This window comes from Peromyscus eremicus, chromosome 4 (assembly GCF_949786415.1).
Source record: "Peromyscus eremicus chromosome 4, PerEre_H2_v1, whole genome shotgun sequence".
Classification (NCBI taxonomy): domain Eukaryota; kingdom Metazoa; phylum Chordata; class Mammalia; order Rodentia; family Cricetidae; genus Peromyscus; species Peromyscus eremicus.
The window spans coordinates 5,968,480-5,995,893 of record NC_081419.1 but is presented as its reverse complement, the minus strand read 5'-3'; the positions used below and the strand labels follow the sequence as shown (position 1 = coordinate 5,995,893).

The 27,414-nt window shown below is 51.7% G+C and overlaps 1 protein-coding gene across 1 annotated transcript in view; it reads right to left on the bottom strand.

Annotated features, from left to right (window-relative positions):
• Positions 1–4,869: 4,869 nt before the first annotated feature.
• The window catches only part of Lamc3 (laminin subunit gamma 3), a 58,049-nt gene continuing 35,504 nt past the window's right edge, over positions 4,870–27,414 (bottom strand). Inside the window, exons 18-28 of the mRNA XM_059260038.1 lie at positions 25,980–26,121; positions 24,930–25,135; positions 24,454–24,530; positions 21,346–21,480; positions 19,052–19,199; positions 17,744–17,893; positions 14,872–14,974; positions 12,612–12,811; positions 10,879–11,025; positions 10,272–10,371; positions 4,870–5,713 (exon numbers count right to left, since the gene is read on the bottom strand). Of these exons, the coding sequence (XP_059116021.1) occupies positions 5,469–5,713; positions 10,272–10,371; positions 10,879–11,025; positions 12,612–12,811; positions 14,872–14,974; positions 17,744–17,893; positions 19,052–19,199; positions 21,346–21,480; positions 24,454–24,530; positions 24,930–25,135; positions 25,980–26,121 (1,653 nt within the window). The 3' untranslated portion in view covers positions 4,870–5,468. The remainder of the gene's footprint in view (positions 5,714–10,271; positions 10,372–10,878; positions 11,026–12,611; positions 12,812–14,871; positions 14,975–17,743; positions 17,894–19,051; positions 19,200–21,345; positions 21,481–24,453; positions 24,531–24,929; positions 25,136–25,979; positions 26,122–27,414) is intronic.

The window sequence follows — 27,414 nt, the reverse complement described above, 5'->3', positions numbered from 1 at the left end:
GGCGACGGGACCCAGGGGCGGAGGGACCGCGCGGCCGGACACACCCCGCCCCGCCGGCGGCCCGCCTCCCGCGCCCCTCCCCGCGGCCGCCCGCGCGCGCCCAGGGCATCAAAGCGGCTGTTTTGCTGGACGCCTAGCCCGCCGCCGCCCCTCTGCTGGAGGACGCGGAAAATGCACAGCAGCCATCTCTCCCCGTCCACCAGAAGAGACAATGTCACAACGCAGAAGTTCGCAGAGCTGGTTGAGTGCCAACAGAGGTTGTCACCTTACTGTCGCCTTTGCCCGGTTGTGCCACTATGACACCAATTAAATCAATTAGATAAATATGTGTTGTTAATAAAGACTTTGTTGGGTGCTCACAGTTACCTGACACTCGCCTCTGTGTGTGTCATTTCATCCCCCAACCTATGAAACAGGATGGGTATGCCTATTTGAAAGAAAAATCTGGAAGCTGAAGCCTGGGACACAAGTCCTCTAAGGTGAGAAAGAAAGCAGCCAGGGATCAGTAGCAAACTTCTGCCCTCCGGGGTTCTCCCATTGTGCTGTAAGCCTGTATTTAAGACCTCCTCCCTCCTTCAATAAATGGCATTCGGCATTTAAAAATAAATAAATAAATAAAAATTAAAAAAAAAAAAAGAAAGAAAGCAGCCAGTGATTCCAGATGAAGCCAGGCTGTGGATGCAAGAACTGGAGACTTGTAAAGAAAGAGGTCATGAATTCTAGTGTCCAATCGATCTTCTAGAGAAAGGGTCTCCGTCAAATTGTTAAATTGTGGACACAGGCACAGATCGATTGTCTTGGCCAGGGGAAAGAGACATTGCCACCTCTGGTATGTCTCTAGGAATTGGATCCAGGAATTCCTCTTCCCTGGATTTGTCTCAGGTTTAGACTCCTTAGAATGGGGTCCTGGAACCAGATGATTTTCCTTTTTCAGGGGAGAAGAATAGTCAGGCTCACACAGGGAGGGGCCAGACAGAATGAGATGGGGCTAAGGTGAGCAAAGATGTCAGGAGGACATGGACCCTTGCTCCTAGGCTACCTCCCTCTGCCCATACATTCATCCCAAGCTCCCTACTGAGCAGAAGAAACAGGAGCAGGGACTGCAGTGTAGATGTAAGGCTGTCAGGGGCTTGGGGATTCAAAGCCTACATGGTAGTGTTCCCTCTTAAAGCTCAGGCAGGGCTGGGCAGCGGTGGCGCACACCTTTAATCCCAGCACTCGGGAGGCAGAGGCAGGCGGATCTCTGTGAGTTCAAGGCCAGCCTGGTCTACAGAGTGAGTTCCAGGACAGGCTCCAAAGCTACAGAGGAAAAAAAAAAAAAAAAAGCCCGGGCAGGAGCTGGACTTAGCATAGGGCACTCATTGGTCCAGTCCCGTGTTGTCTATGGCCCCAGGTAATTGGGTTGGCTGTTGTTGTGTGCCAAAACTTTTCCTGGGGAGATGCAACACATGTGCCTACCGAACCTACTCACCACAGTTAGGGAACCTAGGACAGAGCGAAGGAGGGATACACCAAAGTCCAGCTTGGTGAACCGAGGAGTTTTATTGGGGTCACCTACAGGAGAAGAAATGACTCACAGACGCTGCACCATCAAAGCCCACTGGAGCATGGATGACAGCTCCCAAAGCTGGGAAGCGGGAAAACATGGCGCACACTGCAGACAGCTCAATAAGGTTGCATGGACAGTGTCCTTCCCGGGCACCTCAGTCGGTCTAACCTCTTCCCGGGAACCGCAGTCCTTCTAACCTCTTCCCGGGCACCTCAGTCGGTCTAACCTCTTCCCGGGAACCGCAGTCGGTCTAACCTCTTCCCGGGCACCTCAGTCGGTCTAACCTCTTCCCGGGAACCGCAGTCGGTCTAACCTCTTCCCGGGCACCTCAGTCGGTCTAACCTCTTCCCGGGGCACCTGAGTCGGTCTAACCTCTTCCCGGGCACCTCAGTCGGTCTAACCTCTTCCCGGGGCACCTCAGTCGGTCTAACCTCTTCCCGGGGCACCTCAGTCGGTCTAACCTCTTCCCGGGCACCTCAGTCGGTCTAACCTCTTCCCGGGCACCTCAGTCGGTCTAACCTCTTCCCGGGGCACCTCAGTCGGTCTAACCTCTTCCCGGGGCACCTCAGTCGGTCTAACCTCTTCCCGGGCACCTCAGTCGGTCTAACCTCTTCCTGGGGCACCTCAGTCGGTCTAACCTCTTCAGGCAGCTCTTCTTGTTTGAGAGTCTTCTTTGCAGCCCTGCTCTGCTTACTCTGGCAGGGAGGGGCCTAGAGAGTCTGGTCAGTTTCGGGGAGTTCTTGAAGCTTTTGGTTTTGGTTGTTTATTTACCTCCTTGCTTTAGGGGCTCCCCTGCAGGATGGAACATTTTAACCTCAGAGGAGACTCGTTACACAACAGATGTTCCTGGTTGTTGCATGGGATAGGGCAGGGGCCACCCCGAGTTCTCCTTCTCGGCTGACTGCCTTGTTAGCCAGATGTTCAGCGGCTGCTGCATTCCACTCAGTCATAAGCAGCCCCACCTCTGAGCCTTCCCGTGGTTCTGCATACACCAGGCGTGACCATACTGCATGAGTCACATGTCAGGCCTGACACTTGTCACCCAGGAATGGAGAGGAAGTCTGGTCTCCGCCCACTGGGGATGTTGGGACTGAGTTTTGCTGAGCATCATGGCTCAAACGGGTAGGGGTTGAATGTTTATCAGTGGATAAACTGGGTTAAGGCCAGAGGAATGTCAGATCCTGTCCCAAAGTTCGTTTTAGAACCCCATTTCCTTGGCATCACATACACCAGAGCCTATTCACCCAATTGCCTATCTTCAGCCTTTCTACCCCAACCCTGGCAACTCACCAACTCAGTCTTACCCAGTTTTAAAGACCCACCACATCAACCTTACCGTCACCCTGACGTTAAGGTTCTCTCTGGAGGAATGCGCCTCTCCTCTGAACACTGGCCTCACCGCACCCCCCATCACTCCAGGAGGGAGGTGTAGGGCATGTCTCATCACAAAGCCTTGGACCAGGAGTCCCTGTTATTTTGACCATGCTGGGGACCTGACCACTCAAACATTTGACCTGGGTCTGGAGTGATGGCTCAGCAGTTAAAAGAACTGTCTATTTGTCCACTTGGGTTTGGTTTCCAGCAACCATAACTGTCAATAACTTCAAGTCCAGAGGATCTGAAGCATGCATATGGTTCCCAGACATGCACGCAAGCAAAACACACATACATATAAAATAAAAATGAATAAATTATCAAAATCAAAATCAAGATCTGATGATATGCAAGTCCAGGGCTTTGGGGAGGGGGAAGCTGTACAGTATCACCATCCACCAGGTTCAAGAAGGACAGTGATGCTCACCATGCAGTAGTGGTGACCACCTTTAATCCCAGCACTCGGGAGGCAGAAGCAGGCGGATCCCTGAGTTTGAGGCCAGAGTGGTCTACAGAGAGAGTTCCAGGACAGCCAGGACTACACAGAGAAACTTCGTCTCAAAAAACAAAAGAAAAAGAAAAAAAAAAAAAAGAAAGGCAGACAAGAAAAGCTAATTTGCAGAGGCAAGACCTAAGCAAACAGAGGAAACAGAGGCAGGACCAAAGAAGGAGGCAGAGGAAAGAAGCTGGCCACCACAGCAGCCCCAGGTCCAGTCTCCAGACGTACCTGTACCCTGGCAGCCTTTCCTAGCCCTCGATTCCAAATCACCCTTCCGATGACCTCTGCTTTTTGTTGAAGCTAATCTGGGAATCGTTTTGGCTTTGTGGTCAAAAGCCTTGGTAGACTAGAGTGTGCTTTACAACCTGCCCTAACCTAGGTTTGCAATGACCTATTCTGGCCAGGTCCCTACCCTGTAACCCTGGCTGCTACCCACCCTCTTATCTGGAACATTCTCTCCTCAGTCTCTCCACCCTTCTAGGCCCAGACCCAAGCCCTCCACCCGCTTAATGATGTCCTTTCTTGCTCCTTGCAGTGCTACTGGACGGTTTTAAGTTCAGTTTCCTGCCTCAGTGTCTCCTTCCAGCCTGAAGCAGGAATCTGTTGAAGATCTCTTTGCAAGCCACCTCTCCCCTGGCCCCGAGCCTTTGTCTGAAAGCCCCCTGCATCCGAGAAGAAGGGAGATGGTCACACGGCCCTGCAAAGCCTGCCATGACAGAGCCTGGCATGGCATGAGCCCAGTTCTGCCAACTTCCTTCCCACATGTTGGGATCACAAACGTAGGCTCTACCTACGTGCGGGCCAGCCACAAGAGGTGCTCTGTTCATACCCACAGCAGGCCCTGGCTGCCCACCAGCACTGGCAGATCAAAGACACAACACCCGGCTCAGAAAACGGCCCTTTATTTCTTCATAATCAGAATCAGTTCACATCACCATCAGCTCCTCTGGGACCTGGGGAAGGGACAGAGCTTGCAAAGGTGGCTGTTATCCTAGTGCCCAGACCCTGCTGTGCACTAAAAGAGGGCCCAGAAAAAGAGGGGAACAGCAGGAAGAAATGCCAGGGATTCCTGGGCAGAGGCAGCCATGGGCAGCAGACCTTGAACGACAGCCAGGCTTCCACACCCCTGTGGCATCCTTCGTGACAGGTGGGGCCACGGCACAGGTTTAAGATGTGTCAACCAAAGGCTAACCAGGTCAGCAGGGCACAAAGGGCCGTTCCCAGTGCCTGCTTGAGGCCTCATGCCCCAGACCCTGGTTCTTCAGGTAGATCAGGGGACTGACGGAGGAGGGGTCCAGGTAGGCACTTCCCTCAATGAGTCTGCTGCAGACCCAGATCCCAGGAGGGAAGAGTCCACAAAAGACAATGACATCTGTGCCTTGCCCTGTGGGCCTCCCAAGCCACACCATGGCCTTGGATGCCACTTCTGAGAATCCTGTTAGAATCGTGGCATTTCTTGATCTGCCTGGCACCTCAGTTCTTAGAGCTGCTGGGTGACCAGTGGGCAACGTGGGGGCATAGTAGGCCCAGGGCCAGTTCTGTAACCATGAGTGTGGGACTTGCCTTCTCAAGATCTCTCAGCCTTGGAGGAGCCACCCCTGTTTAAGCTCTGCTCTCTGGAGGGAGGGTTGTAGATATGTCAGGGAATTTCTCATAACAGGACTCACCCAGGATGCAAAGTGTGTCCAAGCTCATGACTACCTCTTGACAGCTCTGGACTGTCATGTGTGGGCATGCATAGTTGGTCCTGAATACACAAGTGCAACACACACACACACACACACACACACACACACACACACACACACATATGTCCATACATGAACGAATGCAGATACGCCTCTTACTGATGCTGGGGTGCCGGGTGCTGATGTGTGTGCAGGGGACACACACTGAGGGCTGCACACAGCGCTACCTGTGGAGTTGTGAACATGTACTCACACCAGCAAGTGAGTGTGGTCATTCACATGAGCACACAGCAGGGAGACCTGGGACATCTATGGGGCGTGGGCAGGAAACAGTAAGGTGAGGAGGGTGTGCCAGGGTCTAGCTGGCACAATGCTCTGGTAGGCTGCTCAGAATGGTCTCCAAGTTGTGCTTGTCAGCGCGGATCTCCGCAAGGTCGCTCTCAAAGCTCTGGATCTGTAGCTCCTGCCTGGCAGACTCTTGCTCCAACCTCCTCAGCTTGCGATGCAGGGCTCCACGTGAACCCAGTTGCAACCTCAAGTCTTCTAGGGCCCTCTGGGTCTCATTCAGGGTCTGAGCAGGAGCTTGGTGGGTATCCAACGACCCTGGAGAGGAGCACAGGCAGGTTTCAGCAGAGGCTAGCTGCCTGCCGGCCTTGGGAACCAGAGACCCAGGTCAGACACCCAGAACCTGGTCTGTCCACTACCTACTGGAAAAAAATGGACCGAGAGGGAATATAGGAGGAGGTAAAGGCCTGGGTGTCCATCCCATGGAGCTCACATGCAGAGTTAATATCTGGGGCTGGAGAGGGGGCTCATCAGTTAAGAGCAGGTGTTTCTCTTACAGAGGACCCAGGTTCAGTTCCCAGCACCCATGTGGTAGCTGACAACCATCTGTAATTCCAGTTCCAGGGGGTCTCACACCCTCTTGAGCCTCTGTGGGCACTGCATGTACATGGTGCACTCACATGCAGGCAAAACACTCGTAAAATAAAAATAAAAATCTTTAAACAAGGTCTCAAGGATTTATTTTTTATTCTTTTGTGATCACGACTGTCCTGGAACTTGCTATGTAGACCAGGCTGACTTTGACCTCATAGAGGCCTTCCTGCCTCTACCTCCTGAGTGCTGGGTTTAAAGGTGTTCACCACCACACCTGGTTGGGTATTTATTTATTTATTTATTTATTTATTTATTTATTTATTTATTTTTGGTTTTTCGAGACAGGGTTTCTCTGTGTAGTCTTGGCTGTCCTGGAATTCACTCTGTAGACCAGGATAGCCTCCAACTCATAGAGATTCACCTGTCTCTGCCTCCGAGTGCTGGGATTAAAGCCATGCACCACCACAGCTGTTGGGGTTTTTATTCTTTTTTGTTTGTTTGTTTGTTTTTTTGAGTCAGGGTTTCTCTGTGTAGTTTTGGTGCCTGTCCTGGAACTCGCTCTGTAGACCAGGCTGGCCTCGAACTCACAGAGATCCGCCTGCCTCTGCCTCCCGAGTGCTGGGATTAAAGGCGTGTGCCACCACCGCCCAGCTTGGGACTTTTATTCTTAATAACTTATTTATATTTACTTATTTGTTGTTGAGGGCATGACTAGAAGTCCATTCTCTCCATCTATAATGGGACCAGGGCTGGTCATCAGCTAGGCAGCAGGTGTCTTCACCCACTTCACCACTGAGCCATTTCCTGGCCCAGTAAAAAAAATTTTCAAAGCCTCAGTGACTCCCCTCCAAAACCAGTTTCCTCATTTACAAAACTGTGGGAGAGGTCCCAGGATCTGTGCTGGCTCAAACGTCAGCACACATTTGCAGATACCACCGTGAGCTGGTCAAGTGGGCTCACGGAGGAGACCACCGGTGTCCAGATTTAGACAGGCCCAGGGTGGCATGGGGTGGGAAGGGCTGCGGGCCTGGGGGGCAGGCAATGGGGTTCTCGCACTGGCCCCTCGTGAATTCCTCCCACTTAGCAGGAATGAGCCTCTCCAAGAGACAAAGAGTGGGGCCCCATGCTCACACAGGAATGCAGGGTGGAGTCCAAGGTGCTCCTGTCACTTTGTCATGAAGTGTGGTGACATTCAACAAAAAAACGGAGCTCAACTGGGTGGGAGGTGACCGGGTAAAGTCAGCCCGAAGTGGTTTCTTTTTGTTGTTGTTGTTGTCTTTGGTGGGTTGGTTTTTTGAGACAGGGTTTCTCTGTGTAGCCCTGGCTGTTCTGGAACTTACTCTGTAGACCAGGCTGGCCTTGAACTTATAGAGATCCACCTGAAGGCATGCACCACCAACACCCAGCCTCAAGTAGTTTCTAATGCTTCCAGGTCCCTCTGAACTTCCCAAGCAAAGAAAGCTGGGTCTGAGGGCAAGAAGGGGCAGAGGAGGGCTGTTGTACAGATACAAAGCGCCTCCTAAAATGCTCATGGGTTGAAAGCTTGCTCCCCAGCTGATGGATCCCACCATCAAGAGGAGATTGGATCATGGACCCCAGATGTCATCAATGGGTTTTTCACTGATGGAACCCTAACTTCCTGGGGTGTCATCCCTTAGGGACTGCATGCTTTAAATTTTTATTATGTTTCTTCCTTTAGTGTGTAGACACCATGGTGCTTGCATACGGGAGAGACGAGAGAGCTCTGGAACTTCAGGCCAGCCTTGCCAAATCAATGAGCTCCAGGCTCAGACCCTGTTTCAAAATATGAGGTAGAGGGTCACTGAGAGAGAAAGGGTACTTGCTGCCAAGACTGATGACCTGGGTTCCCACCTGGTGGAAGGGAGGGACTGACTTACAAACCATCCCCTAACCTCCATCTGCCTGCCATGGCAAGCACACATACAAACACACTAAATAAATGAGTAAAGTAAAATAAATATAAGCTAGGCACAGTGGAACATGCTTTTAATCCAGTCCCTGAGAATCAGAGACAGGCTGATCTCTGTGAGCTGGAGGCCAGCCTGACCCACATAGTGAGTTTGGTTGAGACTTTGTCTCAAAATAAAATAAAAACTTTAAAAATAAATAAATAGCCTAACACAGTGACATACGCCTTTAATGCCAGCACTGGGGAGCAGAGGCAGGTGGATCTCTGTGGATTCCAGGACAGCCTGGTCTACATAATGAGTTCCAGAACAGCCAGAGGTACATAACAAAACCCTGTCTCAAAAAATAAAAATACTCCCGCTGCCTGCTGATCTGGATATAGAAAAAAAATAAAAATAAATAAAAATACATAATGTGGAGAGTGATAGAGAGGATACCCAAAGTCAACCTCTGGCCTCCACACTCAAGCCCACTGCCCCCCTCAAGCCCCACACACAAACAAAGAAATAATTCCTAAAACTTCTAAAGGGAAAGCACCGTGTGAGTCCACTAAGGTGAGCTCCCTAGAGAAGTGAGCTCCCATAGAGGGGAGGCAGGTACAGGGAAGGGTGACGGGAGCCTGTGTTCAATGGGCCATTTCTCTTTGGACAGTCAAGAAAGTTCTGGAGATAGATGGTGGCGATGGGACACAACAATGTTCAATGGTGGAGCCCCAGGCACTGGGGGCTGGGTCTCCAGCCTGTGGCACGAGGAGGAGGTGGCTGCCCCCTTCTCAGGTGGGGCCTGGTCAACAGGAATGTGCCCTGATGGGGATATTAACACTGCTCTGTCCTGACTGCCGTCACGTGACCAGGTCTCCTCCACTGTGTGCTACTGCCAGGAAGCACTGAGCTGCCAAAGTCTCAAAGCAAGAGGGTCAGTGGACTCACACCAAGAGCTAAAGTCAACGTTTAACTCCTCCTCTGCCTGTACCCTCTCTCTTGCAGTGCCAAGGATGGACTTGGTGCCTGAGAGACGGAGGCTCTGCCGCTGAGCCGTATTCCTAACCCAAATTCTTCCTCCTCTGAAGCCGATTGCCTGGGAGGTTTGTCGTAACAACAGAAAGATGGCTAACACAGTCATCAAAACGTGTACTTAGCCGGGCGGTGGTGGCACACGCCTTTAATCCCAGCACTCGGGAGGCAGAGCCAGGCGGATCTCTGTGAGTTCGAGGCCAGCCTGGACTACAGAGCGAGATCCAGGACAGGCTCCAAAACTACACAGAGAAACCCTGTCTCAGAAAAAAAAAAAAAAAAAAAAAGAAAGAAAGAAAGGAAGGAAGGAAGGAAGAGAATACTTAAACATGTTCACAAAGTACATTTTATGTTATGTATATCTTAGCACGGTTTTTAAAAATATATGCTGTTCACCCCAGACCAACCTCTCTGACCATTGTCCCGGACATCCAAGCCAGTGGCTACCAGCTCTTCGTCCACAGGGCCCTAGCCATTCATCTTTCAGTCCTCTTTGCTAAAGCCTGTCCAGAGTTTTCCTTTCCTTTCCTTCTTTCTTTTTCTAAGATTTATTTTATTTTTATGTATGTGTATATGTCTATGTGAACGTGTGAGGGTACCCCCAGAGGCCAGACGAGGGTAGTGGATGCCCTGGAGCTGGAGATAGACTCTTGTGAACGCTGACATGGAGCGGCCACTGAACTTGGCTCCTCTGGAAGAGCAGGAAGCAGACGGTTTAACAGCTGAGCCATCTCTTCTCCCCACATTCTTTCTTTTTTGAGGCGTGGTCTCACTATGTCCCCAAGGCTGGCCTAGAACTTGGATCTATCCTTCTGCCTCAGCCTCCCATGGGCTAGGTTTACGACCATGCGCACCCACTCCCCCAGCTTCATGTGGAATTTTCCTTCCTTCCTGTGAACCAGTGTCTGCTGATTCTCCCTAGTCACGCACTTCCTGAGTCCCCACTTGCACTTTTGTTTCGTAGGTGGGCAAGCCGGCTCACAGGTCAAGTGGCATGCCCAAGTCCCGCCACCCAGGAAGGGGCAGAGTCGGAATCAAGTCCTATTCACCAATGTGCCCTTGCTTTTCTGTCTCATTGGGAACCCAAGGGTGTCCTTGAACATAGTGAGTTTTCTGTTTTCCCAACCCACACCATACTTACCAGAGGACTAGAGGAAGTGGACGTTGCTCCTCGTGCCCCTGCAGACACAGCGAATTCAATTCCAGACTCCCACCCTTCCCTACACAGGCTACAAAGCCTGTGACAGGTGACAGGGCAGAAGTGGAAGCCATGGATTTTAGGACGAGGAGAAACATATCCTACAACTGACCCCCAGGGACTCGCCTTGGGGTCTCCTTACCAAGCTTGGCAAGCAGCTCTGACAGGACCTTGATGTCCTTCACCAAAGACCCTCGAGATTCTTGGATCTGGTGCTCCACGGTGCTCAGCCCAGAGGCCACCTGGGCCAGAAAGAACATCTTAGTGGCTCCCTAGGGTGACAGGGAGTGCTGGCTGGTTTTATGTCAACTTGAAACAAGCTAAAGTCATCTGAGAAGAGGGGACCTTAACTGAGAAGATGCCTCCCATAAGACTGGGCTATAGGCAAGACTGTAGGGCATTTTCTTAATTAGTGATTGATGCAGGAGGGCCCAGGCATGGTGGGTGGTGACACACCTGGCCTGGTGGTCCTGGTTGCTATAAGAAAGCAGGCTGAGGAAACCATGAGGAGCAGGCCAGCAAGTAGCACCCCTCCATGGCCTCTGCATCGGCTCCTACTGCCAGGTTCCTGCCCTGTTTGAGTTCCTACCCTGACTTCTGTCAGTGATGGACTGTTATCTGGAAATATAAGCGGAATAAATCCTTTCCTTCCCAGGATGCTTTTGGTCATGATATTTCGTCACAGCAACGGTAACCCCTAACTAGGACACTGGACATCGGTGGATGGTGTGAGGGCTGGGCACACCCACCTGCTTAGCCTCCTCCAGCTCCTGTTTGCGCGCTTCTGAGGTGAGTACTAGCCGAGAGGCCTGGCGGAGTGTGGCCTGGGTCTGGCCGGCGAGTCGGCTGGCATGGCGGTGGCTCTGTCTCCCCTCCCTCAGCAAAGCTCTGGTGAGCTGCGGGGCAGCAGCAGGAAGGGGAGAGTAAGTCTCTTGGGAAAGAGGAGCTTCGTTCTTGGGTTTTCTTTCTCAGGACAGAAGTTGGAACCCAGAGTCTCACACATGTTAGGTAAGTACTCTACAACTGAACCACGTGCCATGACCAGTTCTTATATTTTGAAATAGGGGTTTACTAAGTTACTCACGATAGCCTTGGCTTTGTGATCCTCCTGCCTCAGCCTTCAAAGTAGCTGGGATATAGATTTGTACCACCAGGTCTGGCTTGGACAAGAGTTCTTATGACATGATGCCAAGCAGTCTACATCATAACCTAGAACATTCACTTACTCATTCCCACAATCAATAGGCATGTGCTGGGGGCAGGATATGTCTTCAGTACAAACTCCTCACTCCTCCTTAGTGGAGAAATTCCACCTGTTTTTTGTTTTGTTTTGTTTTTTAATTTTTTTAAAAATATATACAGCATATATGCCTGCAGGCCAGAAGAGGGCACCAGATCTCATTACAGGTGGTTGTGAGCCACCATGTGGTTGCTGGGAATTGAACTCAGGACCTCTGGGAGAATAGTCAGTGCTCTTAACCTCTGAGCCACTTCTCCAGCCCCCACCTGTTTTTATATGGGGAAACAGAGGTCAGGGGAGGGGGAGGAGGAACCGCCCAAAGTCTGAGCAAGGAGACAAGAAACTGTACCTGGGACCCCTAGTTTCAGACCAGTCCTTCAGTAATGTAGGCACTCATGAAGAGAGTTCACTTGTGTGTGAGCTCTGGATCTGAGGAACACACACGCGTGCGCACACACACACACACACACACACACACACTCGCATGCATGAGAGAGAGAGAGAGAGAGAGAGAGAGAGAGAGAGAGAGAGAGAGAGAGAGAGAGAAAGCGCAGTTAGAATTTGGCCCCAGATAAAGAAAGCCTAGGGGACAGGGAAGGTGGCTAGTTAGATGCATGAGGCCCCGAGTTCAGTCTTTAGTACTGGATAAATTGGGAGATGGCAGAGGTGGAGGCAGGAGAATCAGAAGTTCAAGGTTATCCTCAGCTAGACAGTGATTTCAAGGCCAGCCTAGGATTAAAAACATGAGACTGTCAGAAAATTAAAAAGTGGGTGTTGGAGAGATGGCTCAGCAGTTAAGAGCAGTTGTTGCCCTTACAGTGGACCTGGGCTCAGTTCCCAGCACCTACATAGTGGCTCACAGGCAGGGGATCCTTCTGACTTCTGCCCACTCCAGGCATGTACGTAGTACACATCCATATATGCAGGCAAAACGTTGTACACATAAAATAAAACATCTTAAAATTATATGAAAAGGTAAATAAGAAGAAATAAAAAACAAACAAAGAAAAACCTAGAAGTTTAGACAACATCCCAATGGGCCTAGGTGTGAGTCCTGGTCATATGACTTAAGCCTTGAACTCGGCTCAGCCTAGAGTCTTCACAGGCCCCCAGTGACTCCTTTTCCTTGAGGAATCAGTGAGGCCACCCACACGTGCTTCTGAGCTGAGAGCCAGGACCCACAGCAGTCAGCACTGAGGGCAAGACAGCTGCTGTCAATGAGACTGTTGTCCTGAACCTGACCTTGGCGTTGTCCTTGGACAGCAGTTCTGCTTCTTTGCTTTTCTTCTTGGCGCTGGAGGAGAGAGATGCAGCGTTTCCCAGCATCCTCTCTGCCTGCCTGGTCTTCCTCTTGGTGTCCTCCAGGAGCCTGGCCCGGATGCTACCTGCTCTCCTCTTCAGCGCTCCCTGCTCCTTGGGCAGAGGAAACCTCAGCTTCATTCCTGCAAAATTGACCAAGTCTGAGGCAGGAGAAACAGTCTCATGCCGGAGAGCCTGCCAGGTGGCGACTGGTGGTACTTGACCAGCCTCAGGACTTTGGACAATGGGAGCAGAGGTTGGAGACACAGGAGATCTGTGTGTCCCCTTCTCAAGGTGACCCCGGAGAATAGCAAAAGGAGTGAGGCATTGCCCTCAGCAAATGCAAAGACTCATAGGCTATTACGGTGTCTGTATTGTGGTCTCTATTACAGTCATATCACAGGTGGTCACTGGACTGTGCTCCGAGAGGGCTGGAAGAGCCTGGGATTGAGATTTGAAGTTAATCTTTTGGGTTATGGAGCAAAGTCAGAGGGACAAATTTCCACCCAGCACATGCAAAGTCTTCCTCTCAACAAGGAGAAGGTGATACCTGGGAGGTCATGTGCATCTCAATGTAGGGAGAAGGAAATTGAGGCCAGAGAGCCATGAGATTATACAATGGGAGGCTTACAACCCTCCACGGTTCTGATGCCCCCTAAAATAACATAAGACACTCCATAGTACAGATTTACATTTTCCTAAATGTGACTCCTGTTACAAGGGCGTGCACACAGCCATGTCTTTTTCACAGGAGGCCCCAGTGAATGACCAGGACTCCAGGCCCCAAGGAAACCAGAAAACATGCCCATTCCCACACCACTGGGCTAAGCTATCTCCAGCCTGAAGCAGGCAGGGCTGGAGGGACAAAGAGCCACCAAGGCTTCTCTCTGGCTTGAAGACGGTATTGAGAATCATTCACACAGTGGACCTTGAGGTAGAGAGACAGAGTGCTCAGCTCTGACTCAAGGACGGACGAACGACTGATTTTCTCAGTCTACCCACCTGTGAAACAAGCCACGTGGATTCTTTCTCTCTTTGTCCTTTCTCTCACCCGTGCCACACCCCCCCCTTTCATGACAGGGTTTCTCTGTGTAGCCCTGGCTGTCCTGGAACTCGCTCTGTAGACCAGGCTGGCCTGGGACTCAGAGATCCGCCTGTCTCTGCCTCCGAAGCGCTGGGATCAAAGGCCTGTGCCGTCACGCCCAGCATAACTTCATTTTTTTAAAGCTTCAGAGGTTTGGGCAGTCAGTGAAGCCTAGCCCGCTCTAAACAGAAACTCTGTAACACATAGTTTTGAGTTTTGTTTTGTTTGGGGCATTTTGATACAGGCTTTCATTCAATAGCCCAAGCTGCCTCAGAACTTACTATGGTAGCCCAGGCTGCCTCATACTTGAGGCTCTCTTCTCACCTCAGCTTACCTAGTGCTAGGAGCACAGGTGTGATCTTGTGATCAACCATCCAGCAATTTGGGGTTTTTCTGTTGGATTTTTTTTTTTTGGGGGGGGCAGGGTCTCATGTATCTCAGAGTAGTCTCAAACTCACTATGTAGCCAAGAATGAATTTGAACTTCGGATCCTCTTGAGTGTACACTGCCACGCCTGGTTTATTTCGGGGGCTGGGGGGTGTCTAACACAGGGCCTTATGCATGTTCAGCAAGCACTCGACCAACTGAGTCACACCCTCAGCCCCTGGTTTAGCTTTTTTTTGTTTGCTTGTTTTGTTTGTTTGTTTTTGTTTTTCAAGACAGGGTCTCTCTGTAACAGCTTTGGCTGTCCTGGAACTCACTCTGTAGACCAGGCTGGTCTCAGACTCACAGAGATCCACCTGCCTCTGCCTCCCGAGTGCTGGGATTAAAGGCATGCACCACCACCGCCCGGCGTAGTTTTGCTTTTTACCTGTGCTGAAGATGGGACTTGGAACCTTGCATACTTTAGACAGCTCGCTCCCCCTGAGCCACACCCCTGCCAGTGAGAACAGGTTCTCTTCCCACATGTCCTGAGGAACTCTGTGCTTGGTCTGATAATGCTGGGAGCTAGTTGGCGTGGCCACAGGGGCCAGTACCCAGTGACTGGCATGTGAGACAGGAAGAGACAAACAGCATGGAAGTCCTGAGAGGCAGAAGGACTGGTCTACCTGGCTTACATCCACATAACTGGATGTCAGGGCCTCGTGCAGAGCCCAGGGCTCAGCAGGACACACGTACCCTCGAGGTCAGCTAGCAGCGTCTTGGCTCCTGTGACGGTCATCATGGCAGCCTGGACAGCTGAGGAAGCCCGTGTCAGGGCAGCTGTGGTCTCGTAGTGTAGCTGCAAGGAGGAGAAGAGAGGCAGGCCTTCCTGGAGACCGGCCCAGGGGCCCCAGACGGGCAGGCTAGGCTCCAAACCTCAGAATTACTCTGACTGGAGATCATCCTGATCTGATTATATGATGCCAAGCCCCAAATCAATCCCAAGAAGACCCCATCTTCAGAAGCCTGGAGGATGACCAGAAAACTAGTGCCAAAGATAAGCACACACGTCCCTAAGGCGACGTCAGCCCGTAGCTATTAAATGGCTTCTCCTCAGAGTAGTCATCACTTCCCCCACGGCCACCAGATGTGACTACACAGTAAAGAACTCAGGTTTGATTGTTCAAGAGAAGACACAAAGAATGTAAGAGTCACAGGAAGCTGACTTCAGGGCATGGCATGAACTTTGAATTCTTGGGCTTATGGCAGCTATGACTACCTGTACAAAATCTACATACAATTAGGGGCCTCAACACCAGCATTCTGTTATGGGGGTGGTGTCACAAGGTCCAGCTCCTCCCTGTGAATTTATACTTAGCTAATGATTAATGGAGGAAGGAGACATTTTCTTCAGTAGCATAGACACTGCTATGGTACCCACATGTGTGGTCGTTTGAATGAGAATGGCCCCCATAGGCTCCTATATTTGAATGCCTGGTCCCCAGTTGGTGGAACTGTTTTGGAAGAATTAAGAGGTGTGGCCTTATGGGAGGGGGAGTGTCACTGGGGGTGGGCTTTGAGGTTTCCTTCCTCCATGCCCTGAAGGACTCCCATGGTAGAAGGAGAGAACAGACTTCCACAGTTGTCCTCTGACCCCCACACTGACGCTGTAGCAAATGTGTGCCCATAGCCATTCACAGACGCAAAAATTAAATAAGTGTAGAATAAAAAATAAAAGGGAACTTGGTTACTATGAGTGTCTGGGTTAAAGAGCACATGACCTGGGCCTGCAAGATGGCTCAGTGGGTAAAGGTGATTGCTGCCAAGGCTGACAAATCAGAGTTTGATCCTCAGGACCCACACGTCAGAAAAAGAGAAAAGCTCTGAAAGTTGTCCTCTGACCGCCACAAGCACGCCATGGCACAGGTGCTCACACGAAGTTAGACAGAGTGGAGGGGTGCGCAGGGCCTCAGAAGTGGAGGCGCTGCCTCAAGGTGAGTTCCTGGGGTTACTTCAGGAGGAATGAGGCGTTCCAGATCTGGAGAGGAGGGGTCACACTGCACGGTGAATGTGCTACATGCCACTGAAACCCCGTCAGTTGCCCCTTGAGGTGGGAGCATTTTTTTATTGCCAGACTCTAAAGTGTGTTTGTGCAGCTCAAATATAAAGCTGTATCAAGGGGAGGGGACATCAGCCTAGGTGGCGGGACACTGAAAGCAAACTTTATGTCCCATCGTGTCTTCCCATCTAAATATTTATTTAACTTGCTGCCGTGGGAAGTTCCAAAGTGGATACCCAGCAGTAATCAATAAAATGTTTGGGGGCTGGAGAGATGGCTCGGAGGATAAGAGCACTGACTGCTCTCCCAGAGGTCCTGAGTTCAATTCCCAGCAACCACATGGTGGCTCACAACCATCTGTAATGAGATCTGGCGCCCTCTTCTGGCCTGCAGTCATACATGCTGTATACATAATAAATAAATAAATCTTTAAAATAAAATAGTAAAATAAAATAAAATGTTTGAGGCTGGAAAAAAAAAGGTTTCTTGTGTGATTTGCTACAAATAAACAACATGGGTTTGAAAGAGCCAGGGAAGCCTCAGTTTGCTCCTGAGGCTGGGGTGTGGGAGGGGGTGTGACGGAAGGGTGTGGGGTGCTGTGAGGGTTATGGGGAGTGGAGCATCTACATTTGCGGGTGAGGGGAGTCTGTCCCTCACAGGACTCAGCTCCCAAAGGGGCTGCGGAGGCTGCCTCCCTTCCTGGCTTCCTCACCCTAGATGGGAGTGCGGATCAGGGTCAGAGGACACTATGTTGGGTCCTCAATGCAGCAGGGCTCGCTTGGGTACCTGCCAGGCCCTGGGTCCAATCCTCGGCTACTTCTTTTCTCCTGAAAGATATTTCTCTGTCTCCTGGGTTTGTAGGAAAGTTGAGGTGCCTTGGGGGGAGGGAGCCCTGACCACCATTGTGGGGTTCTGAGTCAGGTCAGCAGGCTGGGATCTTGGGTGGTATCATGTTGCCCTCCTGAGTCTGACACTAGCCCTGTATCTGGTTAAAACACCAACCTCAAATGGCCCTGTGGGAAGGGGATGAGAGCTTTGGGTGCTGTGCATAGACCATTTCCATGAGTCTGAAATTATCCCCCAAGAAAAATGCTCCAGCACAACTGTTTTTAAATGAGTCTTCTATATGTTAGCGGCTGGTCCAAGTTAAACTGCCATTCTAGAATCCCGATCTAGTGCCATCTCTCTGGGCTGAACACGAGGCTACGTGACCTAACACCGAGTCCCATGGACTGCTCAGAATGGGTGCCTCTGGACATGGGGTATCTAAGGGCAGAAGGGAGAAAGAGACACAAGAGCCATCCAGTGTGACTAACCCTGAGAGAGGGTACATGGATATGGCTTCTGTCATCCACCTGCCTGCCTGTCTGTCTGTCCATCCTGTCTCCCTCCACCCCTTTACTGTCTTCTCAGCAAGCAGGCTTCCCTCCCTTTGGCTTGGCCGCCTTTAAAACTCTCAGGCATTTTGAGGGAGGCACCAGAGACTTGGGGGTGCTATTTTCCATCTTTGCACCTCACCCTACCCCAGGGCAGTCCTTCCCTCTTCCAGGACCCAGACTCAAAGTTGACCTGCATGAAGGGCTCCATCTTCTTCAGGGCTGCCCCAGCCTCCGCCTGCAGGGCTCCTACAGCCTGGACTGCCTGGCGCTCCCTCTGAGCCAGCTCCTGCTCCAGGGCCTTCGCTTTCCAGTCCAGATGCCTGGCTTGGGAGTTCTGAGGCTGCAGGGAGATCGTGGGTTCAGGAAGGGCTAAGGACTGGATCCTCTGTCCAGGGAAAAGTGCTCTGTTGTGCTGGGGGGCCAGCCTGTGCCCTGCTGTGCTGGGGGGCCAGCCTGTGCCCTGCTGTGCTGGGGGGGCAGCCTGTGCCCTTCTGTGCTGGGGGGGCCAGCCTGTGGCTACTAGCCCAGAACTGACATTCTAACCTTGGTCCCAGAGTGCTTCCTGCTGTCCCAGGCACCTCAGGTACCCCAGGGGCAGTGCAGAAGCAGAAGGAGGAGTTCAGAGAAGCTGGGCTCGGGGAACCTGTCCCTGGGGGCTTAGACCCCAGCCCCACCAATTTCCAGCTGTGCAGCTCCGGGCAATTCTAGCTAACTGTTAAGACCCACGAGTATGACTGCCTTTCTTCCTCACAAGGTGAGATTCCCTCCTCAGGCCCACAGTTCGTCCTCCACCTGAACCTTGACCAGTGTGCTTCAGAATGTAGTGTTCCAGATGTTAGAAAGGCAGAACTGTGTATGATCCCAAGCCCTCGGCGGTATCCATCTGGGTCATCCAGGTTGTTGCATGCAGGGGAAGCCATGAGGCAGGAGCCGCAGGCAGCCTGTGTCCCAAACGCATTTGGATGGCTTTCTGGTTTTAATTTCCTTGGTATTGGGTGTGGAACCCAGGACCTTGAGTATGCTGGGCACACACTCGCCCTGTGAGCTGCATGAAGAGCCAGCTTAGTGCTCTGTTAAAGCCAGGTTTCTGAGGCTGGAGATCTCAGGATTACCCACAGACAAGCTTGGCAGGATGTGGAGACGTGCTGAGTGTTGAATGAAGGACTCACTAGATCCCCTCCAGCTCCCACCTCTAAAATTAAATAGAGGAGGCTGAGTCCATGAGACAGAGGGTCACTGGTGGCTGAAACTCAAGGAGGGAAATCCTTGGCCAAGGTCACTGCTGGCGTGGGAACTGGGACATGTTTCATCCCCATCCCTCTGATGTCCTTGTTCGTGTCAGTTCCAGCCTTGGTATGGAAGATTGGCTGGGCCCTGCCTGTTTCAATAGGACACTTCCCAGTTAACAAGAAGCCCTGCCCACCTCTGCCTGGCCCTCTGGCTTCTCCATAATGTAGAGAAGCCATCCCACGAGGAGCTCCAGGGATGCTGAACTGACCGTTGTTCCAGGGGTGACCAGCGTGACCAGACGTGGGGCAGCATCACCAATGACTTGCTTCACAGTGGCCAGTGACCTCTCAGCTTTGGGCAGCACCTCTGCCACAGCTGTGCCCAGGGCATTCTGGGCTGCCTGAACCTCCTGGTACCTGGGAGGAAAGAGGTCAGGGTGAGCCACAGACCAGAGTGCAGGACACCCTTCTCCATCTCTATTAAAGCTGCTGGCTGGAGCTGTTAACCTGCAAAGCCTCTTCCACCTCCTGTGCAGGTCAGGACCTGGCCAGTGGCCTGGAAAAATGGCTCTGATCTGCAATTTTCAGGGTGTGTGTGTGCGTGCGTGCGTGCGTGCGTGCGTGTGCGTGTGCGTGTGCGTGTGCGTGTGTGTGTGTGTGTGTGTGTGTGTGTGTGTGTGTGTGTGTTTGCCTGCCTGTGGATGCAGACGTCCAAGGAGGCAAGGAGTATCAGATCCCCTGGAGCTGGAGTTGCAGGCAGTTGTAAGCCACCTGATGTGGGTGCTGGAACTGAACTTGGGCTTTCTGCAAGAGCAGTGAGTGCTCTTAACAGCTGAGCCATCTCTCCAATCTCTGAAGCTTTCAAACCAGCAGACTCATTACCCTCTTATCCAGTTTGGGCATGCCACTCTGTCCAGGCTCCGGGCTACTATGCACCCAAGAACCAACCAAGAATCCAAGGGTTCTGCAGACCCTTGGATCTTCTTGGAAAGCTGCAGAGGAAGCTACCTGGGATGGAAGGACAGCGGCCTAGGCTGTGATCTTGATTGACTATGCTCTTGCTGCTGCCCTTTGGCATCTGTTCCTGTTTGGATGCCAAAGGACCCCCATAAGCTCCTGTGTTTGAACACAGTCCCCAGTTAGTGGCATTGGGAAGTTTGAGGAACCTATAGTAGGTGGAACCTTGCTGGAGGAAGTAGGTCACTCCAGGGAGGGTCTTGGAAAGGTTCTATAGCCTGATCCATTTCCTGTTCACTCTCTGCTTCTTGACTGTAGATGCAACGTGACCAGCCCACTTCCTGTCCCTGCCCCCATGCCTTCCCTGCATGAAGCCAAGTTGTAACTGGTCCAACAGAGATGAAGATATTCTGAACCTCTCATGTCCCCCACTTTGTTATCAGATTACTGAAACTGTGCACCCCAGGAATAAGAATTCCCTCAGGAGTCCAGTGCTAGGAGAGGGGAAAGCCTACAGCCCGAACCAGCCAGAGGGGAAAGCGGACAGTCTGAACCATCCAGAGAGGAAAGCGGACAGTCTGAACCATCAAGAAGGAAAGCCTACAGCTTGAACCATCCAGAGAGGAAAGCGGACAGCCTGAACCATCCAGAGAGGAAAGCCTACAACCTGAACCAGCCAGAGGGTAAAGCCCACAGTCTGAACCATGTAGAGGGGAAAGTGGACAGCCTGAACCAGCTAGAGGGGGATCTTTTTCCCCAGAAGATGATAGGAAAAGGAGCTGGAACAATGGTGGGCCTCCAATGGACAGGACCACACCTTGACCAGGACTGCTTAAACATTGACCTCTCACCAGGACCAAAGATGACTGACAGAGCAGTGAGGAGTTCCCCTCTGGATGTCTTTGTTCCTCTTTCCAGTGTGGCCACATTGGTAAAGCTCTTCCTGCTTTTCACTATTAATGTGGCCTTTTAATTGGCTTATCAAGGATGGGTGGCTGAACCTGGCTTGTTGGGGCACAGGCTGTAACTCCAAGCCCAGTAGCAATGTCTCCCTCTCCACGGCAGAAGAACTCCCTCGGACTGTGAGCAGAATAACCCTGTCTTCCTTTAAATCGTATTGGGTATTTTGTCAGGGCAAGGAGAAGGATAATTAATACTGTGTGTTACTCTCCACTGACAAATGGAGACCTCTCGAGCTGAGTGACCGCTACATAGCAGTCAGCTCTTGGAGGGGGGCCATCTGACTTAACTCTGCCATGCTTTCTAGCTCAAGGCTGAGCAGAGATACCCAGATGCTTGGCCTCCAGAGGCCAGGAAGGAAGCTTCTGCCAGGTGTCAGTGACAAGAAAGCAAAGATGCCACCCTGCACCGATGACCTGATGGGATGCTCTCAGGGATTGTTGTGGGGGCAGAGATCAGCTACCCTGAGACTCAGTTTCTGTCCACCCCGCTGTCACAGCCTCACTCCTACAAGAGTGCAGCCCCAAGACACCCTGAAGGGCTTAAGCTCAGAAGAGCTGGTTCTGGGAGCAGTGGCCTCTGGCTGGTTCCTGTGGGCTCCTGGCAGCTGAGCCCAAGGTTTTCCACACACCTGTGGAGGCCTTACCTGTCCTCCAGTTCCCGCTGGGCTGCCAAGGCCTCCCGCCCTCTCAGCAGATCCCACAGGCGCTCGTGGCTGGTGGTGGAGACAAGCAGGGCCCTTCGTGCAGCAGCTTCGATCACGGTGGCTGTGTCCCTGTGGCTACATGAATTGGTGTGACAGTCACTAGGAGCACACACAGAGGTGGCGGTGCCCAGACTCCTGCTTCATGGGTCTCCTGCAGGACACTCCTTTCCACCCACCTGCCGCTGCAGCATTAGCAGGGACAGTCTCTGTTTCCGCTCCTGTCACACAGCAGTTACACCTGTGGTCCCGGCCAAGGCCTTTCACCACGTGGTCTCTCATAGGGACATCACAGCAGGGAGTGGACAAGCCAGCCTGGGCTTACCCTGGCTCTATTGCTTCCAAGCTGTGTGTCCATGAGTGAGTCAACTGATTCTCTGGACCTGTCTCCTCATCTCTAAAGTGAGTTTGGTCCCTTGAGCTGAAGAGGAGCACTGGGCTAGAGAGATGGCTCAGCAGCTAAGAGCACTCTCTGCTCTCACACAGCCCAGGTTCTCAGCAACCACATGGGTCAGCTCACATCTGCTGAGACTCCAGCTCCATGGGATCCTACACCTTCCAGCTCCCATGGGTAGATTTATTATTTATTTTTAATGTCTGTTATTTGTTCGTTTTTAAGTTATAAGCATGCGTGTGTGTCTGTGTGCATGTGAGTGCAGGAGCCCTCGGAGGTGGAGAAGAGGGAGTCAGATGCCCTAGAGCTGGAGTTACAGGAGGTTGTGAGCTATCCGGTGTGAACTCAGGTCCTGTGGAAGAGCAATACATGCTCTCAAGCACTGAGCCATCACTCCAGCCCCCAAATAAATCTTTTTTTTTTTTTAAAAAAAGGAGGAAAATGTGCTGGGCATGGTGGTGCATGACTTTAATCCCAGCACTCAGGAGGCAGAGGCAGGTGGATCTCTGAGTTTGAGGCCAGCCTGGTCTACAGAGTGAGTTCCAGGACAGCCAAGGCTACACAGAGAAACCCTGTCTCGGAAAAAAGAAAGAAAAAAAAAAAGAGGATAAGTATGTGGTACACATACATACCTGCAGGCAAAATATTCATACATGTAAAATAAATAAACCTAAAAATTTTAAAAAGATGAACATTGCTGTGGATTCTATGTGTTTAGGATCCTAAGTTGTTTTCTACAGGAAGCAGAAACAAACAACCTAAGTGCAAATGGGGAGACAGCTCAGTCAGCACAATGCTTGCCGTGCAGGCACAAGGACCCGGGTTCGATCCCCAGCACCCACATAAAACGCTGGGTACAGTGACATGGATCTCAGCTCAGGAAGGGAGAGAGTCGGAGCCCTGGGATCTGCTGGCATGGTTGGTGAAACTGCGAATGTCACTTAAGAAGTGACACCCTGGACATCTGTCATCTGGCCTCCGCGTGCACCTGCACACACACACAGACACATCACCACTGCCGCCCCCACGACCAGTGCTTGTTAGTGGATGACTGGGTAAGCAGAATGTGATATATCTGTACCCTAGACTGCTATACACCCATATGAAGGAATGGAGTACTGACCTACGCTATCCTGTGAATGAACCCTGAAAACTCGATGTTAAGTAAAAGGAGTCAATACAGTGGGCCCTGTGTTCTGTGATTCCACCTACGTGAAACGTCCTAACGACCAAATCTACAGAGACAGGAAGCAGATTATTTCTTGCCAGGATCGATTGGAGAGGCTGTAGAGAAGTGGGGGACAATGAAAACTGGATACAGGGTTGATTTGGGGAATGATAAAAATGTTCTAAGTTTACGTCTTATGGTCATGTGACTCTTAGAATACAATGAGATGCTGAACTACAAAGTATATGAATTATCTTCCCACCCCATGTGCATGCATATATGTGTAGGCCAGAGGTTAATCTCAGGTGTGGTTCCTCAGGATCTGTCCACCCTATTTTAAAATATTATTATTATTATTTTATGGCTGTCCTGGGACTTACTTTGTAGGTCAGACTGGTCTTGAACTCAGAAATTTGCCTGCCTCTGCCTCTCAAGTGCTGGGAGTAAAGGCATATTTCACCACACCTGGCAAGATTTTATTTATTTTTTATTTTATGTGTACGAGTGTTTAGCCTCCATGTACGTCTGTACACCATGTGCATGCAGTGCCCGTGGAGGCCAGAAGAGGGCGTCAGACCGCCCGTAACTGGAGTTACATGGTTGTGAGTCACCATGTGAGTGCGGAGAATGGATCCCAGGGTCCTCTGGAAGAGCAGCTGGTGCTCTTAAATGCTGAGCCATCTCCCCAGCCCCTCTACCTTACTCAGTTTTGTTATTGTTGTTGTTTTTCGAGACAGGCTTTCTCTGCATAGCCCTGGCTGTCCTGGAACTCGCTTTATAGACCAGGCTGGCCACCACCACTGGGCTTCACCTCGTTTCTTAAGACAGGGTCTCTGGGATAGTGGTGGTGCACACCTTTAATCCCAGGACTCCAGAGGCAGAGGCAGGCGGATCTCTGAGTTTGAGGCCAGCCTGGTCTACAGAGTGAGTTCCAGGACAGCCAGAGCTACACAGAGAAACCTTGTCTCTGGGTGTGGGGTGGGGGGAGACAAGGTCTCTCCCTGGGACCTAGGCAGGGCTGTCTGGCCAGGTGCTCCCAGAATTGTCCTGTCTCTGCATCCTTAGTGCTGAGATTACAAGCCAGTGACATGCCCACCCCCACCCAACCCCCTCTTTTCACACAGGTTCTGGGGATTGAACTCAGGTCCTCATGCCTCTGTCATAAGCATTTTACTGACTAAGCCATTTCCCCAGGCCCATGTGAATTACATCTTAATAAACTTGTGGGTTTTTTCTCTTTTTAAGCCACCAGATGTTGAGATGCATTCCACTGAGCAAGCTTTTTCCCAACATGCCCGCACCTCCATCCCCACTCCACCCCAACCCCTTCCCATGCTGGTAACATTTACTCCGCACTGAGCAGCTCTTGGGCTCATCTGGTCCTGTCTCCTAGAGGCTAACCCTGACTCTGGAACCTGCCCAAGAAGGCCTGGCCCCCATGCCAACAATGTGGGCACAGTCCCCCTCATCCTGGAGCCTCAGGGCTCACCTCCTGGCAAGGACGTGGGCCTCTGATGCCAGATGGCTCCAATTGGTAGGTGGGCTGGATACTTCCTGAAGACTCACCTTAAAGAACAGAGGAAGAAACTGAGGCTCATCCTGGAAGGTCAAGGGTTACAGCTGGCTAGCTGACTGGGTAGAATAGAGTGGTGTCAATAATTATATAAATACACAAAGCTAACCATGACACCAGCACTCGGTCACCGAGCAGCATTCCTGCACATGAAAACCCGGTGGCACTGGCTGCCATTACGCATTCACTGTCTACTCGAAATACATTTGCTTTTTGCAAATAATGCCTTTCTCTGTCAGTAGAAGAGACCCAGTGTGACCCAGCCTGCAGGTGACACCAAGCATCCTTTTAAAGCATACACCACACCATGGGCAATTGGTTAAGGACAGGACTGGAGCAAAGACTCCTACGCAGACTCCAGGGGAAGCAGGACTGGGGGGAGACCACGGTACCAGAAACGAAAGAGCCGAGGCTGCACGCAGGACCTCCTCCTCTGCGGACCGCAGTGCCTCCCCCAGCTCCGTCAGCTGGAGGCAGGTCTTCTGAGCTCCAGCCTGGGCACAGCGGGCACTCCCTCTCAGCACCTGAAACTGCTCCCACGTGGCCTTCATGGCACCTTGCAGGCCCACTATCTGCTCCAGGAAGGCTTCCCGGGCCTCTGTGGGAAACCAGTAAATCGGTGATCATCACTGATGGAGATTTCACACGAAAGTCCCCTCACCCAGGCCTCCACCTGAGACCTCCACCTGCCTGGGCACAGCTGGACCCCAGTGCCACTCTGCCCCCTGCCTCCAGCACACCGACGGAGAAACTTGCCCATCTGACAGCTGCAAAGGTTGAGGCCCAGAGGAGGCAAATCAGGACTTGCAACCAATCAGCCACGTACAGGGACTTGGAAGCAGGCCCTCTGGAACCACAGTGAGTAACTCCAGAGTCTGGGCTGGCAGTGGACCCCTAACTCAGTGCTGTGACTCTCACTGAGGCTCCCATGGGGCCACCTGACTGCTCTCATTTGATGGCTCACTTTTGGCCAGCTGCTGAAGCACAGCTGTACAAAGTGACCAACCCGGTCTCAACGTTCTGGAAGTTTCCTGCGTCCCAAGGCCACATTCCACCTGGCTTAATGACAGGTCTGCTTTTCTTAGTTACCTGTCATTTTTGCAATGTGTCAAACACTGGCTGGAGACATGGCAGCTAGTAAACTGGCCAAGAGCCAAAGCCCAGAGGACTCCACCGGTTCAGCACCTGGAACAGCGCCCCAGGCAGCACAGAGGGTGTGGTTGAATAAATGAAGGAATCCGGATGGGATGTGCCTTGAATTATTATAGTCAGTGCAGGGCAGGAGGCAGGGGACAGAGACCCATCTTAATATCATCACAGATGGGCTAGGGACATGGGAGGATAGGCCTGTGGGCATCACGACTATCCTGAGAGCTCCCAAAGCACCCAGCCAGCCCAGGCTCTGCCAGGCCCCTCACCTCCCACTCTGCCGTTCCCTGTACCTTGAAGTAGGTGATGACCTTGGTACACATCCCCCCGAGGGGCTTCTCCCTGCAGAATGTCCAGTGGTCCCCAGGGGCTGCCACAGTCGGACCCCTGCACCCACCCCTCCATCAGCATCAGCCTGGCCTTCAGCTTCGCTGCCTACGAACAGTTGGGAAGGAAATTGTATGAGGCTGGGATCTCTGGGTGCTGGGAACTGCCCTTGGCTTCTGCCTGGTCCACCCTTCCCACGGGTTCTCCCCTTCCAATCCTACATGTGCCTCCGTGCTAAGGGCTCGCCAACCCCGAGGACCTGTCTCACCTACTCTACTTCACCAACTTCTTCCCTTTTCACAGCCTTGCACCTGCTGACACCTCACCAGCCACACCCCTGCCCTACTGAGGAAGGGAGAGAGGGAGAGAAAAGGAGCCCCATGAAGACTGGTGTGTGTAAGTGTATGTGCATATATGTGCTTATGTATGTACATATGTGTACATGCTTATGTGGGGAGGTGCCTGTGTTGGAGATTAGAGGTCAACCTTACCAGCTGTTCCTGTTTAGATACTTTGTTATTTTTTGTTTGTTTGTTTTTCTGCATTTTGTTTGGTTTGGTTTTTCGAGACAGAGCTGCTCTGTATAACAGCTGTCCTGGAACTTGCTTTGTAGACCAGGCTGGCCTTGAACTCAGAGATCTGTCTGCCTCTGCCTCCTGAGTGCTGGGATTAAAGATGTGCTGTGCCCAGGTTTTTGTTTGTTTACTTTTTTGAGACAGGGTTTCTCTGTGTAACCTTGGCTGCTCTGGAACTTGCTCTGTAGACCAGGCTGGCCTCGAACTCACAGACGTAGTGGCATTAAAGGTGTGCGTACCACCACCTGGCATCTTTTTTAATAGAATCCTTCGCTGGCCTGGAGCTCATCAAGTAGGCTCATCTGGCTGGCCAGCAAGCCAAGGGGATCTGGTTGCCTTTGACTTCCTCCCACTTTTACATGGTTTCTGAGGATCAGACTCAGTCCTCATGCTTGTATGGCATGCATTTTCCCAGCCCCCAGGCACATTTCTGTCTATTCTGTTCACTGTGTTTCCAGGCCTTGACACGATGCAGGTGCTGTGGGCACCTGCTGCCAGCGCGTGCAGAAGCGTTGCTGGCATGCTTTTACCGACATGCACAGTGGCTGCATTTATGGTTGTGTGTATCAGGAGCCAGCCACGACTTGAGTACCTGCCATGACTCAGTTCACTTCCAACCACGCTAAGCAGAGGGCCACCTCCCTAGCTCCATCCTCAGATCCAAAGCCCCCAGTGCTCCGACAGACTCTAGACTTTCTGTGCCTTTCTCAATGACAAATGGACTGTGAACTCATCTCGAAGAAAAAACTGTTCCAGGCAGTGGGAGGCCATGTGGCAGCTTGATTTACCCAGTGGTACAAAATGCATGCTGTCCCGCAGAACTGGA